This window comes from Hipposideros armiger, unplaced genomic scaffold, assembly GCF_001890085.2.
Source record: "Hipposideros armiger isolate ML-2016 unplaced genomic scaffold, ASM189008v1 scaffold_486, whole genome shotgun sequence".
Classification (NCBI taxonomy): Eukaryota; Metazoa; Chordata; class Mammalia; order Chiroptera; family Hipposideridae; genus Hipposideros; species Hipposideros armiger.
The window spans coordinates 1,034,517-1,050,069 of record NW_017731836.1 but is presented as its reverse complement, the minus strand read 5'-3'; the positions used below and the strand labels follow the sequence as shown (position 1 = coordinate 1,050,069).

General features: G+C 49.6%; 1 protein-coding gene across 1 annotated transcript in view; it reads right to left on the bottom strand.

The window, feature by feature from the left end:
• Positions 1–5,327: 5,327 nt before the first annotated feature.
• COLQ (collagen like tail subunit of asymmetric acetylcholinesterase) overlaps positions 5,328–15,553 on the bottom strand; it is a 54,558-nt gene continuing 44,332 nt past the window's right edge. Inside the window, exons 9-13 of the mRNA XM_019667144.1 lie at positions 12,460–12,599; positions 11,410–11,529; positions 10,868–10,988; positions 9,196–9,298; positions 5,328–7,214 (exon numbers count right to left, since the gene is read on the bottom strand). Of these exons, the coding sequence (XP_019522689.1) occupies positions 7,145–7,214; positions 9,196–9,298; positions 10,868–10,988; positions 11,410–11,529; positions 12,460–12,599 (554 nt within the window). The 3' untranslated portion in view covers positions 5,328–7,144. The remainder of the gene's footprint in view (positions 7,215–9,195; positions 9,299–10,867; positions 10,989–11,409; positions 11,530–12,459; positions 12,600–15,553) is intronic.

Below are 15,553 nucleotides of genomic sequence, written 5' to 3'. Positions count from 1 at the left end.
TCAGATGCTTGTAGCCTGGTGGGAAGGAGGCAGGGAGAACCTACCGGTGGAATAGAGAGGGTAGACATACATAGAGAAAACATTCCAGGCATTTGGAGACATCTGAAAACTATCCGTGCTAATTTACATAATTTTGAAGTTTCTAACTGAATTGTTAAAATTGCCATTTCTTTGTTCTATACGTCTACCATTCTGTGGGTCATTAGGTGAGGTGTAAAGATTTAAGTCTGAAGTATCTGAGGAGCTATGGCAAACCACAGTAAAGACGTGATTTGGGAAAACAATACAAACAAACTAGAGATTTGTAATGATGCCACTCACTATTTTATTTCAGTAGCAGAATCATTTTTTCTATGTGTGGTATTAATATGTATGTGCTTCAATAGTGGGAAAACTTGAAAATTCCACAATCCTTACTTCCCTATTTGAAAGGCTGGTTAAATAGGGGTGTGTGTGTGTGTGTGTGTGTGTGTGTGTGTGTGTGTGTGTGTGTGTGAGAGAGAGAGAGAGAGAGAGAGAGAGAGAGAGGGAGGGAGATATTTATTATATTATTTTGAAAGAGTAATACTCTATGTGGATATATATTAGGTACAGCCAAATTGGATGGTTCCATTTGGCAAGGAAGGTAGGATTTCTGAAACTCAGGCCTTAACCAGTAGGTTGGAAGACAAGACCAATTGAAGCTTTATGAAATGTCTGTTTTTGTTGCTCCTGTTATTTTCTGTCTTGGATTCATTGTCTAATTCTTTAATGATTTTTAAAATTTTGTGCTTAAAAGTTTATTTTGCTTAATTATGAAGTAGATGTGCATGTTTACATTTATGTAAAATATTTGCTGTGTAAAGTTTTTTTTTTGGTTTATTCTCTTAAAAGATCACTGTATTTAAGTAAAAATTAAGGTCAGCAATATACTTCCCGTCTTGCTGGGTTTTATTTTCAATGAAAAATGTAGGGTTCTTTTAGGAATCCTTGTGGTTAACCCTGATTATCTAAATTGATTCCTTTTTAGTTTGGTGTTATGGTCATTAGGACGTACACCTCAGTTTTAAAAGGTTTGTAAGTTCAAAACTAAAGGATGACTTTAGTAAGCCACATGACATCTGAGGCCATTTTACTTGGTCTGGACAGGCAGGCTTAGCTTTGGATCTAAGAACCATTCAGGGGTTAAACTGAATCCCTAGACATATCCTACTCATTTTAGCTCACCAGATTCCTTCACCGCGAATGCCATGCCACACATATACCCCTGACCCCATATCGACACTCGAGGGCTGGAAGTGATCCTGCCTCTTGCTTCCAGTCCACACCTCTGATCAGCAATGCCCACATCTGTCTTGTGGTCTTGGCTCCCCTGATAGACTGTAAACTCCTAGGTGGGCTGTGACCATATTCCTTTTGAATTCTGTGGTGTCTTTCACCTAATGGGTGCTCCAGAAATTTGGATTGAATACAATTACACATCAAGAGATCTAGGCCAGGAATCCTCTGCTGCTTATTCTGTAATTGGTTCCTATGTCCTCAGGTGGAAATAGGAGTTAGACTTGAACCAGGACACTCAGTGGGGAAGTGGTGGTGTACATTCATCACCTAAGCATTTGATGCTCAGTTAACTGCTGCCACTGTAATGACATGTAACAAACTATCTCAAAACTCAATGACTTAAAATAATAAGCATTTTGCTCACAAGTCCAGATTGGCAATTTAAACTGGGTGTGGCTAGACAGTTCTGGTCTTGCTTGGACTCCTTCATATGCCTGACAGCTGAAAGGGTCAGCTGATCTAGGATGGCCTTGGCCAATACAACTGAGGCAACTCAGGCTGGTCAACTCAGGTCAGCTCCATGTGTCATCCTCTAGCAACCTAGCCTAGGTGTACTGTCATGGCAGAGGGAGAGATGCTAGAGTGAAAGAGGAAGCACAGCTGCCTCTGTCACAATTGCTAACATGTCATTGGCCAAAGCAAGTCACAGGGCCAAGTTCAGAATCAAGGGGTGGGGAAATACACTCCACCAATTGATGGGAGGAGTAAGGTATGGATGGATAGAGGGAGGTATGAAAATTTGAGAAATTATTGCAATCAGTTTACTACCTCCACATGCCCCATGTCTCCACCATGGCTGAGAACCCTGAGCCATAGAATCACTAAGGCCTCTCCTAGCTTTGGCTTTTCTCCTGGCCAGGTAAACATCCCAGTGGGAGTTAAGACGTTTCTATTCATGGCTCCTGCAGAGGGCACCAAACCCAAGCCAATGACTTCTCTAGGCTTGGAACTTCCCTCTTTTATTCACTGCGTGTAGTTTGTTTTCCTCCTAACCTTTTTAACCTAGAGCAGTATTCTGCTTGTCTATTGCTAAGTAACAAACTCTCCCAAAACTTAGCGACTTAAAACAACAACCATTTTATCTTATGGAATCACTTAGGAATTAGGACAGAATTTGGGCAGTTCTGCTCTTTGTGGCTTCAACTGAGGTCACTCAGTGGTACTCAGTTGGAAAATGGGCAGGACTGGAAGTCCAGGCTGGCTTCACTCACATGTCTGGCATCATGGACAGCTGGAAGCAGGGTTATTTGGGACCGTTAACCAGAGGGCCCACGTGGCCTGTCTAGCATGGCAGTCTCAAGGTACCCAGTCTTCTCATATGATGGCTTCCTTCCCGTAGAATGAGTGCTCTGAGAAGCTTCATGGCCTTTATGACCTAGCCTTGGAAGTCACACAGCATCAACTCCACAGTATTCTCTTGGTCAAAGCAGTCAAAAACCCACCTGGATGCAAGAGGAAGGGATACAGACCCCCACCTATTTAATGGGAAAATATTAAAAAGCCACCTCCTCAAAGTCCCCCGCTTTCTTCCCTGTATTTTTTACCTAATCTAGCAGTTGTCCTCAGATGAGCCATCTCCCTGGATCAGTGGCTCTTAAAAGAAGGTCCCTGGTCCAACAGCATCAGCACCCCCTGAGACCTTGTTAGAAAGGCAAACCCCAGACCTACGAAATCCGAAACTCGAGGGCGGGACCCAGTAATCTGTTTTGACAAGGACTTCAGGTCATTCTGATGAACTCGAATTGAGAACCCATGCCTCAGGAAAACACTCCCTTGGTGAGCGTCAAGTGATAATCCTTGACCGTGATGGCTGCCTTCAATCTCCTATGTGTGGAAATGAGCGTAACACGGGGCAGGGCATGCAATGGGAGTGTGGTACTGTATATGGGTTGGAACATCAAAGACAAGAAAATTCATCATTGCCCTTGAAGAAATTACAGAAGCCAAAATAACCACAAATGAAAATCTCCTGAGATCCTAGTGTCTCTGCAGCAGAATTTCAGTGTCACATGGGCATCTTGGGACAGACACACCAGTCATCCATCACTCTAATAAGGGCATGGAGGGCACATGTGGGTCAAATTGCTTAACACTCTCCAAACCTCATTATAATTAATAGGGCGAACCTATGGCCCAGTGACTGTTTTAAGTTTCTATAAAGGGAGTGGGGCAAGGGGGAACCGAGAGCAGGGGAAATAGCCAATTTCTTCCTTTCATAAGGTAGTTTTTTGTAGACTTGTCTGACTCTAAAAGTCAACTGTCTTTTCATTCGTTTACATATCAACGAAAATAACACAGGTGAACCCCCAGAGAAAAAGCCCCTCTGGTGAAGGCCTCGTGAGTTCTTTTCCTATATTTCTCGGGGGTTGGATGAGGTGTGGTGGGGAGACCTTCACCCATTACTCTTGTGTGATTTGCAAGCCTGTGAGAATGGTTGCCAATGAAGATGAGGCAGAATAGACACTCCTGGAGCTTTTGAATGGTAACTGGGTTACGCAAGTGTGATAATCTTGGTGAATTGCCAAGGTCTTTGACCTGTGAGCTCGCTGTTACTTCACAAATAGAAGACCTGGGTTCCATTGTAAATTTAAATTGGTTAACTCCCATTATAGGGGAGAGATGGGGCAGACAACTCAAGTAAAGCAGTCTTTGGGCCATAGGTTGGCCTATTAATTAGGAGGTTTGGAGATTCTTAAGCAATTTGACCCACTTGTGCCCTCCATGCCTCTATTAGAGTGACGGATGACCCGTGTGTCTGTCCCAAGATGCTCAGAAACTACCATCTTCCCAAGGATTGGTTTCTAAGTACTGGTTACCAAGCTTCCTTCAAAGACCTTACTTTGCTTATAAATCTGTCACTCAAAAAGCTTTACAGGTGGGTAGAGAAGAGTCCTATGGCCAAACCCATCCCCACACTTCCTGGTTAGGATAGGAGCTTCTGGGCTGGCCTGGAGAATCCTAGCAACAGGCGGATCCTTGGATCAGCTGAGCAGAGCTTGGGCCCATTAGTAGTGAAAGAGTAAAAATAAACCAGTTCGGACTAAGAGGGCACGAGTCAGCCCTGTGCCCTCCTACCCTTCAGACTGCCAGAGCAGATGCTTATAAAGCCAGCTGCAAGTTAACAGGAAGCCATCTTTCTCCCAAGGTCACCGCTGCAGCTCAAAAGCATCATAATTGCTCCCTTATCTGAGTGACTACTGCTAGCTTTCCAATGACATCCCCAGCCTCCCTGTGTTACTCCTGCCGCTTGAACAAAAATCACTGCAAAACTTGGTTGCCAACAGCGTGGGCTGTCAAAACTTGGCAGTTTGCAAGCCTGTCAGTAAGAACGGAACCTTCCCCTCTTGCCTGTGAGACCTGGGCTGCGTGAGTCACTTACACAGAGAAGCAGTTTCAATTTCCACCCTAGGTACAGAACTGTCGGTGTTCAGGCACAACATTCCATGTATTTTCTTAACTATTTTTTTAAGGAGTTAGGACCTGGGTCCAAGTCCCAGTCCAGGCTTGATGTTGACCCCTTTACACACAGCCTGCTTTGCTCTGCGCGTCCCAACACTGCTTCTTCCGCATTCTCCTTACTCTCCACCCCTCCCCAAAGCCTATCGTCATCTTTCTTGGTTTGATGAGGTGCCCCATTGCTCCTCTGGCGTTTGGTCTGCAGGCTCATCCTGGTGGCATTCACCAAATGGGCTACTGTGCAGCCAAGCTTGAGAACCACTGCTCCCTTCAGTGAAGGCTGCATTCCAAACTGCTGTCAAAAGTGAACTCAAAGGGGGAAGAAAAACACCCCAGGTCCCCAAAGAAGTCATTGATGTGGCCTAAGCCACTAAATAATAATGACACAGATAAAATCCAACACTTCCTAAACAGTTTCTAGGTGTCAGAAATTTTAACCATTGGTCGCTAAAATTCAACACAACCCTGAAATAAGGTACTATTATTCTCAGTCTATTGATGAGAAAACAAAGACTCAGAGAAGTTAAGCAAATTATATAGGATAATTAAACAGATGAATGCCTTCCAAGGGGTGAGACCCAGGACAGGGGTCTTCTCAGCCGGGCCCAGGGCAGTACCGGATCTCCAGTCTGTCCTAAACCACATGTTAATACAAGGCTGGGGTGGGCCTGGGTAAGCAACGCTGGGCTTTGTGACCTTGGGCAAGTCCCTCCACGTCTCTGAACCTCAGTTTCCTCCCTTGTCCCTGAGGGAGTGGGAATGCATCCAAATTCTAGAATCCTCTGCAGAGCTGGGAAGAAGACTTGAATTCAGACCCCTCATTCCATTCAGCAATGCTGGACACTAACCCCAGACCCCCAGGGAAGAGGGAGCCACAGTGGGGGAAAAGAACTATCTTTATTTCTTATTTCCCACCCGGAGATCCCAGTATGAAGGTGGCGGCTTTACATGGGAGCAGCATCGCCCCAGGACTTGCAGTGGAGGTTGAGGAAACCAAGCTGACCAACGTGCCTACCTCTGAAGACACCACCTTCGGGCTGACCCCATCCACTAGAGGCCACCAGCATGATGGCCCGCTGGGCCAGAAGCTCCTGTCTGCTGAGTCCCCAAGACTTAGCCACGTTAAATAGCTTTGTAAAAAAGCCCAGGAGTGTCCCTCCATCCCATTTGAGGTCTGCTGTGGGGAAGACATCTTTTCAAAACAAAGCTAAGTCCCACTCAGGAAAGATGGTGATGAAAGGCAGCTCACAGACATGCAGGCCAACGATCCTGTAGACACGTGGGGGGCTCAGGCACATGGACACGAGGACCAAGCTACTCTACAGGGACACAGAGGGAGGTCACAGGGCTCTTGTAGGAGGAGCCAGCAGGCAGCCAGGGGCTGGAGCTCAGGACAGAAACCGTCTCTGCCTAGAAGTGGTGGGGTGTCAGATGGGACACTCAGGGTGGGGTTCTCCTCAGGACTGAGGAAACACCGACAGCCTGCCTGGGCCTGGACTCGGGTCACCTTTTGCCAGCAAATCTCCTGAACAAGAAACGCACATGAGGGGCGTTGGAGAGACAGAGGTCAAAAATGCAGAGAACCACAAGGGCAAGATGGTGCCTGGGATGGCAAAGCCACAAGAGCTGCCCCTTTGGGAAACGTCAAGAAGCAGAAAGCCACTGCTCTGCATTTGTCAGCATGGCAGGCACCGAAGCTGAGCCTCCGCCCTCCACCCAGGGCACAGTGTGGGTCTGGTTGCTTTCTCAGTACTTCTTCACAGTTGGGTCTCTTGTTGGGGGATGTCCACATGAGGCTGTGCTGGGCTGTGGCCAGTTGAGAGGTCCTTCAGCAGGTGCAGAGCTGGGAGCCGCCCCTAGGGAATGGGTCGCCTTCTCTGCTGCATGGTTCACAGGCCTGGAGAGACCCGGCAGCCAGCTGTTCTGGTGAGAATGCCCACGTTTCCAGAGGTTAGAGGGACCGAGAGGCCTGTACCCCAGATGCCCCCCAACAGGATGAGAACAAACAGCCCGCAGGTCTACGTGTGTCTAACAGTGCTAAGCCATTCCACAGCCTGGGTGGACAACACGCGGGGAGAGAACAGGCCCTGTAGCTCAGCTCCTGGCCCGAAGGGAGCGGTGGGTCAAACACAGTCCCCGGGCTGGGCATGTGGAGGTTTTCCAGTACTTTGGATTAAGACAGGATGCAGTGGTCCTAAGTTCTTCCAGTCGGACCGAGTTAAAAGCACGTCTTAGCAGCAAGAGCTTATCCTTGTTTTTCTTGCATGAAGGTGATGGAAACTGGACCAGGACAGTGCGCGGTCAGTTGAATGAGGGTGGAGAAGTTGCTGCAGGTGTGTGGGATGCAGCCCACCTGCTCTTGGAGCCCTCAGGTGAAGTAGCGGCAGGGCGTGGAGTCGATGGAGCAGTACGGGGTGCACTGGAGGTCCCCGTATGACCTGAGGGGGCAGACACAAGTCAGGGTGGACATGGCAGGGGGCAGGAGAGCTCCTGCTCAGCTCTCAGGACAAAGCCTGAAAGCTAGAAGGCCGCCTCTGGTGACTTTTGGTCAAATCTCATCCAACAGCAGCCAGTGCTGCCACCTCACTAAGGGCCAAGGGTTCTATAGAGACTCTTCTCATTCCTGTTTGGGGTGAGAGACGAGAAGGTTGATCTAAGCCTCTGGGGCTTTTGCCCTTGAGCCCAGCTGAGGGATCTGGGTGCAAGGGGTTGGGAACCTTGCTCTTAATACAGCATCTCCGAGAGAATCCCACCCCACTCCCTCCCCAAGGCCTGAAATGTTTCCAGCTTTGTCCATTCGATCATACTGTACTGATGCCAATGTTATCTTTCTGAGCGTCCAATATGGCAGCCACTGGCCACATGTGACTATTGAGCTCTTGAAATAAGGGTAATGTGACTGAAGAATTAGATTTTAAATTTTATTTCATTTTAATTAATTTACATTTAAATAGCCACCTATGGCCAAGGGCTGCCATATTGGACAGCGGAGTCTATCCCTCTGTAAGCCCAAGTATTAATCCCCAAACAGTGTGTTACCCGTTATAATCATGTTCACAAGCATCCCTGAGGCGTCTAGAGTTTAGGAGAGTAACCACAGTGACCAGCGGGCAAGCCCTGGGCTCCATGCGATCCTGTACTCCCTGAGTGATTGTACACAGTCGTCTCCATGGAGCCATCAACCAGCTCGGATCTCCCACCAACTCTCTGGCAGGTGCCTATTAGGAGCTCTCCTTACTTCAGGGAGGGGGCAGTGTATGCAGACACATAGGGCAGTGGGGGCTTGGCTCAGCCCAAAGAGTCGGCGTCTCGGGCTGACTACAGGTCTGCGGTTCCCCTGACCTGGTCTGATATGTTGATATGCATTTGGGAGGTGGGTGTTGAAAATACCCTCCTCCCCCTAGAGGAGAGAAGAGAGGGGGCAGTAGACAGGCCTGGTCCCTGTTCCCCAGCCCTGCCGAGGGCCTGGGTCTAAGCCTACCAGAGGGACGGGGCTGGAAGCGAAGGCTGGAGAGACTGGACTCCTGAGGGACTCAGGACGGGTGAGGGGCCAGTGATCCACTCTGGAGCCAGGATAGAAGCCAGACATGGACTAGGGGGGAGGGACGGCCTCCCCATTTTCCCCAGAACACTACACAACTCTGGTTCTGTGAGGATTAGGGGGAATGTGGCGTCATTTTACACCTTGAAAGAAACCTAGGAGGCCATATTCTTGGGCATGGAATCAGTGCCTCACAGGGCCAGTGGCCTTCAATTGGCTTGGGAGATGTCAACATAGAGGCTAGAACATTAGAATACGTATCCTGAGCAATGTGAACCCCCACTGAAGAGTCTCAGAAATAACTAGAGGAGTCCTTGAAGGCAATCCTAAGTTCCTGGAGTTTTCTGGAAGGAGCCACAAGCCAGCAAAATTAGATATTAGTGCTGGTGTGGCCTCACTTGTTCCCACAGGCCTGCCCAGGAGTTGGGGGTCGTTCCAGAGAATTCAGGTTATACAGATGCTTCGAGTCTTTGAAATGCCCTGATACCTCCACCCTCCACCGGGCCTCCCTCCCAGGCCTAAGCCCAGGAGGCTAAGGTGGTCACGGCAGCCACTGGGGATGGGAGCCGCCCATCCTTGGCTGCAGGGGCAACAGCTGAACTCAGAAACTGCTGATGCCCCAGGGCCCAGGATGGAGCTGGTGGCTGTGTGTGTCCCAGCTTGTCTTTGGGGTGCAGGCTGCTCTGGGAGGGCGCATAGTGGTTATGTGTTTATTGCCTATCTCCCCTGGGTGAGCAGGGACCGTGTGTTGTATTATTTACCATATCTCAGTCTCTGGGAAGTACCAAAATCATTTGTGAAGGAAAGAAGAGAAAGAAGGAGGGAGGGTGGCAGGGAGGGAGAGGGGGTGTCACAACAGCAGGTGAGGCCATCCCTACCCAGGGAGATAGGTCTCGCACGTCAGGTGGCCAAAGTCAGAGCCATCACAGTCCTCCACGCCCTTGTGCCGGTGGCCATCTCCACAGTATGCCCGGTGACAGCCTGAGGGGACACAAGGAAGGACAGCCCTGAGAAGGGACAGGAGCAGGACAGGCTTGTGTCAGCCTGGGTGGAGCCCCACTCATTTCAAAGGGCTTCTGCCGCTAAGACTCTATCTGGTAACACTGTGACCTGAAGGATCCACCCAGAGCGTGCACTCTCTCAGTGGACCTCCATAAGGCTTCACACACATCCGGGGACTGGCCCCAGACCCCCGAATCCCACACTGGAGAATAAGGAGACCCAGGCTCCAGCCGAGAGCCTCAGAGCAGCCGCTTGCCTCTCAGAGCCTCCATGTCCTCGTCTCAGACCTGAGGCATGGACACCACCTCCCGCCCACAGGACCACTGTGGGTTCCGTGAGTGGGGAGGGTCAGGAAACTGTGAGCATCGGGCATGAGCGAGGGCCATGGTGGCTCCTGTCAATCTGCAGAGAGCTTCCAGGGTGGGTGACCCTGTGTCCCTGGGCAGCCAGGTGATCTTCAGTGAGGTCTCTGTTCTCATCCTAGCGGAGGGCCTAGAAGTATGAACCCCACCCTCCTTTTCACAGGGCTTTCAGACCCCGTTAGTTCCTTCCTGCCGCAGGGACAGAAGGGACTCCAGGCAAAGCTAGCAGGGGGATCCTCATCCTAGGAGCTGTCACAGGAAATGCAGCTGCACTGAGGGAGAATCAGCGGCTTCGCATCCGGCACCCACTCCTGTACATGCCTTCCTCACCTCACTGTCACCCTTCCCTTGAGCTTCTTGCAGGCGAGCAACGCGACTTTGCGTATCTACACATCCCAGCCCTGAGTGGAGCCTGGCTCCCCACGGAAGGGGCTCAGAAGCAATTCAGTGAAGGGATGGTGGGTGAACCTTCACTATACCCAGGCAATCCACGCGCACCTTAGCTCACAGAATCTCTAAAGACTTGAGTGCTCAGTCACACCTATTTTTCAGTTGGGAAAAGTGAGGCTTGGAGCTGTAACGCCCATCACCCCTCACTGAGTGGCCTCCTCTCTGAGCTGAGGGTGAGGTGGTGGCTCTCGGTGCCTGCATGTGAACTCTAAAGCCCATGCTTTCCACCTCACCTTCTACTTTTGTCACTTGATTTTTTAAAAATAAAAAGCAAAGCAAACCCTCTCTCGTGGTCAGCTGCCTGCCCATCTTGGTAGCATCCCGTAGGCCTGAAGGCCAGCCCACTGCCCCTAAAATGGGCTTCGTTACTAGGGCTCTGACTGGTAAAAGTGAGTCCTGATTCAAATTCTTGGCCTTTCATTCCTGCATCACCCTTACCGTTTGACAAAGAATGTGGATTGGAATATGGGCTTTGCCAAGCAGTAGGAGTCAGAAAAAGGAATGGCCTGGTGGCTTCTCTGGGGGCAAGATCCTTGACACCACCCCGCCTGACACGCCTGGATGGTGGAAGTTAACTTTCGGCCTGAATGCAGAGGGTCGGCCCCACAACAGCCCGTGTACACCCCTTCTGGCTCTAGAATTGCCCCAAACCACCAAAGCTGGTGTCTAGGGCTTGCCCTGACCCCCACCCCAATGGCTGTTCATACTTCAGGCCACCTAGGCTGGGCCCACTCACTGATGCAGTCGTCACCCACATCATTGTTCCCGTCGTCACACTCCTCCCCGGGCTGCAGGACCCCATCCCCACAGGAGCCGCGGTGCTCTATGGCGTAGTCCACAGGATAGAAAGGAGTCAGCTGGCCAAAGAAACACACCATAGTTAAGGGCAGGGCAGCTCATTGACACTGGGACAGAGGCTCTGGGTCCAGTGGGGCACTGCCAGGGGACAGCTCCCGGCTTCCTCCTGAGTGGAAAAGGCATTCCTTTCCCGTGGCCCAACACTCTGTAGTTGGCAGGAAGGCTGGGCCAGATCGAGTCGGTGGCCTGGCAGCGCAGGGATGTGAGACTGTCTGGGTCCTTGGCTCAGAGAAGACCTTCTATTTGGGGAGCAGCACATGGAGAGCTGCTCAGAAACAGCTCGAAGGGGGGTGCTTGGTCCTTCTACCGAAACGGACTGCCTAAAGCTCTGCCCCAGGTCTCACTGTTGGCCTTGCCTTCCTCTAATGACGTGTTCCCTTTCCTGGGTGGGGTATGTCCTGAGTGCCCGCCTCCAAGTACCTGGATGGGGAGCCAGCCAAAGCTGTCCTTGAAATACAGAGATCTCTGGTCTCTGCGGAAGGCAATGGCGTTTTGGGTGTTCAGCCTGTCAAGCTCCTCCTGGTTGTTGACCACAAAAATCTGCCAGAGAACAAACACACTGGTGAGGCTTCCAGGAAACACTCCCGCAGCGGAGTGGGGGAAAGCTAGAGGAGGACACAGAATCGCTATCCTTGGGCTGGTTAAAGGTGGGAAGCGGGGTTTGCACGTTCCTCCCAAAGTGGGGAGGAATGTCTTGATGCCCACATCTTTTCCATCCAGTTCCTAATGTCTGAATTTGAGGAAAAAATATCCACCGCAATTTAAAAATTTTAAACATTTACAATGTTCCCAAGACTTCAGTAAAAAGGTGATGTCATCTAAGCAAGTAATTCAACATCTAGAAATGATTCTTAACAGAATTCTTATACTCAGAGATGGTCTTTACAGTGTTAGGTACATCAGTGAAAAGCTTGGGAGCAACCTGTAAATATCCGACCAGAGGACACTAGTTAAACAAATCGCAGTACAACCTCAGGATGGATGGATGATTAGGCATCGATTCAAAGGATGTTTATGATGAATTGATAACCAGGCTTTACTTCAAAATAATCCAAAGGAGGAGTGGGCAGTAGTGAGTAAGCACAGAGAGGAAACGATTGGCCATGAGTTGATAATTATTGAATTTGGAGGTTCATTACACTATTTGTTTTGGTTTTGTATTTATTTGAAATGTTCTTTTGTTTGTTTGTTTAAAAAGACAAAGATAACACTCCAAAATGGACCCACAATCAATTGGACAATTTGGGTTTTTCTTTTGATTTTTTTCCCCTTATTTTCCAATTTCTTATGAGCATGTACCCAATAAATGGTAGAAATACATTTTACTAAATATATATATATATATATATACACATATACACATACATACATACATACATACAAAATAAAACTTCCATTCCAAAGCCCCGAGGGGATCAGTTGAGAGGTCTTGATGGATAGCGCCCCAGATTCCGCCAGGAAGAACCTTACCGCAGGAACTCGCAGGGAGCTGGGCCCATGTGCGGATTCCCCATAAGCAGGGTTATTCACAGTCATGGGGGTTCCACAGAGACATCGTCCTGGAGGCCCGGGAAATCCTCGCTCCCCTTTGGGTCCCATTACAAGTTGTCCTAGGAAGCAACAGACTGCTTTGTTACTAGAGCCAAGAAAGAGCAAACCAAACAGCCCAGGGAGATGGGAGCAACCTTCACGACAGAAAGGTGGGAGTCCACAGTATTTCCGGGCAGGCCCGGGGGAGATGTGCAAGGAGATGCTTTTGATCCAAGATGTGGAGGAAGTGACAGTCTCGGTGGGTCCCTTAACCACACTGGGTGTGGCAGCACCTTTCCCAACTCTCTTTCCCTTTCCTCTCTCTGTACTTTAGAGACTAGACAGACAGACAGACATCTACATCCCAGACTCCACTGCATCTGGAGGTGCCCCTGTGCCACACAGTGTTGGCCAATGCAAGGTCTGTGGTGGGGAAAGGGCGGATGTCTGGGAAAGCCTATCCTGATAAGGGAGAAACATAGCTGGGGGGAGACACAGCTTGCCCCTTCTTCCTGCCTTGAAGACAGACAAGATGTCTGGTGCTGCAGCAGCCATACTGCAAACAAGAAGTAACGAATTAGAAGTGAAGGTAATATAAGGGAGAAACCCAGGGGTTCATGTGGCCTAGAGCCCTGAGAGTGACACTTAGAGGCTGAACCAAAGCAGGTCACTGTCCACCTCTGGACTTCCTTACTGTAGACCATTATCAACAGGGGACTTCTTGCAGATGAATGAATTGCTGACTGATAACTTTGATTGTTTCTTATTCATTTTATATTGTTCCTCTTATACATAGGATCTTTACAAAGAAATTTCTGAGAGTGCGTTTCTTTGATTTGTTCTGGAATAAAACGGACATTCAAAAATGCTCAGCCCACTTCCTCTCCCCTGGTACTAAGAGAAGAGTGTCCAGAAAAGACATGATCAGGAAATGTATTCCCTGCAACGTGGGACACTATCTAGGGTAGTGGTTCTCACCTTGACTTCTGAAGGCCCTGATACCCACCCAGGCCACACCCCAGACCGATTCCATCAAGACTGCTGAGAATAGAACCCAGGCAACCGAACTTTTAAAAAAATCTCAAGATGATTCCAGCCTGCACCCAGGTTGAGAACAGCTGGCACATGGACATGGTTTTTGCACAAGCCATTCCCCCACCTGATCGTTCCTCCCTTCCACCTCCATCCCTCCCTCCCCAGGTGCCCCCTAGCTCACTCCTGATCTGGGTTCAAACGTCCCTTCCTCAGGGAAACCATTTTGAATCCTCATACTCCTTCATGTTCACCTCAGATACAATTTCATAGTTCTGTATGTCTTTTCCTCAAGGCATTTCTCTGTTTGTGATTCTATATATTGTGAGATTATCTGTTCTTCCCCTCACCTCTGCCCCATAGGATTTTAGCTCCACAAGGGCAGGGTTGGTGCCCATTTTCATTCACTAGGACTCGACACACAGTAGGGGCATGATATGTGTTTGATGATTAATTGAATGAATGAATGAATGAATGGATGGATGGATGGATGCAGACTAATGGAAAGAAAAGGCCTTAGGAAAGGCTAGAAGTCACACTCTGGTTGGCAGAAAAGTGCTAGAGCAAGAGCCATCCAACTGGAAGAGGGGAAAGATGGGGACTGAAAAGTGAAATAAGTACCCCTTCTCCTGGGAAAATAAGGGGGAGTCTGAAGACCAGCCAGTCATTGGTTTTCAGGCTGTAAAATATCAGGCACAGCCAGCAACTGGGGGGACAGTTTGCAGATCCCAGCAGGGCAAGAAACAAAATGACGCCAGGGGAGAGGTCTGGTGAGGACTCTAGGGAAGCAGCTGCAGCTGGAGGAGAGATCCCAGTGGAAGACCCCCACACACTGAGCCTTCATGAGCCAGCAGATAGATATGTCCAAGATCAGAATGCTGCCAGCGTGAGGGGAAGGGAGGCTTGCCAACACCTTATACCAAGTGCTAGCTGTTTGTTCTGACAAGAACTATGAACACGATCCCATGGGAGGAGCTCCAGGCTTGTATTCTGAGATTTTCAGCAGAGCCCGGAGAGACAGGGACTCCACCAGCCCAAGAATACCCTAGGTAAGTAAGGACCTGGGAAACGGAGGTGGGAACACCCCATAGCCAAGGGCACGAGAATGGCATTGGAGCAGCCTTCCAGCAGGCTCTGTGACCCCAACAACTCCTCCAGAACCATGGCCTCAGAGAAATTCAGGAGTTTGTCCCATTATCCAGCTCATTTGTGCTGAGGCCGAGATTTGGATTCATGTTTGACTAACACTATGCCGTTCAAAAGACAGACATCCAAGGATATTGATGCTCTCAGGAAGCCGGCAATTCCCAGGTACCACACTGATTCACTTATACCTTGTCTGGGTGCAGGAAAGGCTCAGCCAAATTCGTAATTTGGTTATTGCAAATTACATCCTAAAGGCATCTTGCCTTTACTCCCTCCCCCGCCTCCAAGCCTCTCTTACTCTAACTTGGGTAATAAAAAGCTCCGAACATCTCCACTTCCCCGGCACCATCTCACTCCACAGCACTGGGCACCAGCACCAGAGGTAGCCGCTAGATCAGACAAGACAACAGGATGTGGCAGGGAGCCTGCTTCTTGCCACCACTGCAGTTTCCCTGCCGCTTCCTCCCAGCTGTCGGAGGGCATCTGTTGCCCCTGCCTGCCTCCTGCCAGGCTGCACTGAACGGCACAGCAACCTGAACTTCCCCACCTCGGCCTCTCGGAGCTGGTCCAGTGGACCTGGCCTGTCCACCATCCCTGCAGCAGAGGACCCACTCCATCTTTGCCCAGAAAACTTCCTATCTCCACTGGCTGCTGCAGTGGGAGCAGGTCTGAGAGGGGAATCTGGGAGGAGGCAGAGGAGCTGTCACCCCTAACTCCCATTTGCAGGGGTTGAGAGGGAAGGTCTGGGACCCAGGAGTCACAGACTAATTTGGGACCAGGTGTGGCCACTAGTCGGCTCTGTGACCTTGGGAAAGTCACTTCTTTCTGAGGCTCAAAGTTCTTATCTATAAAGAGA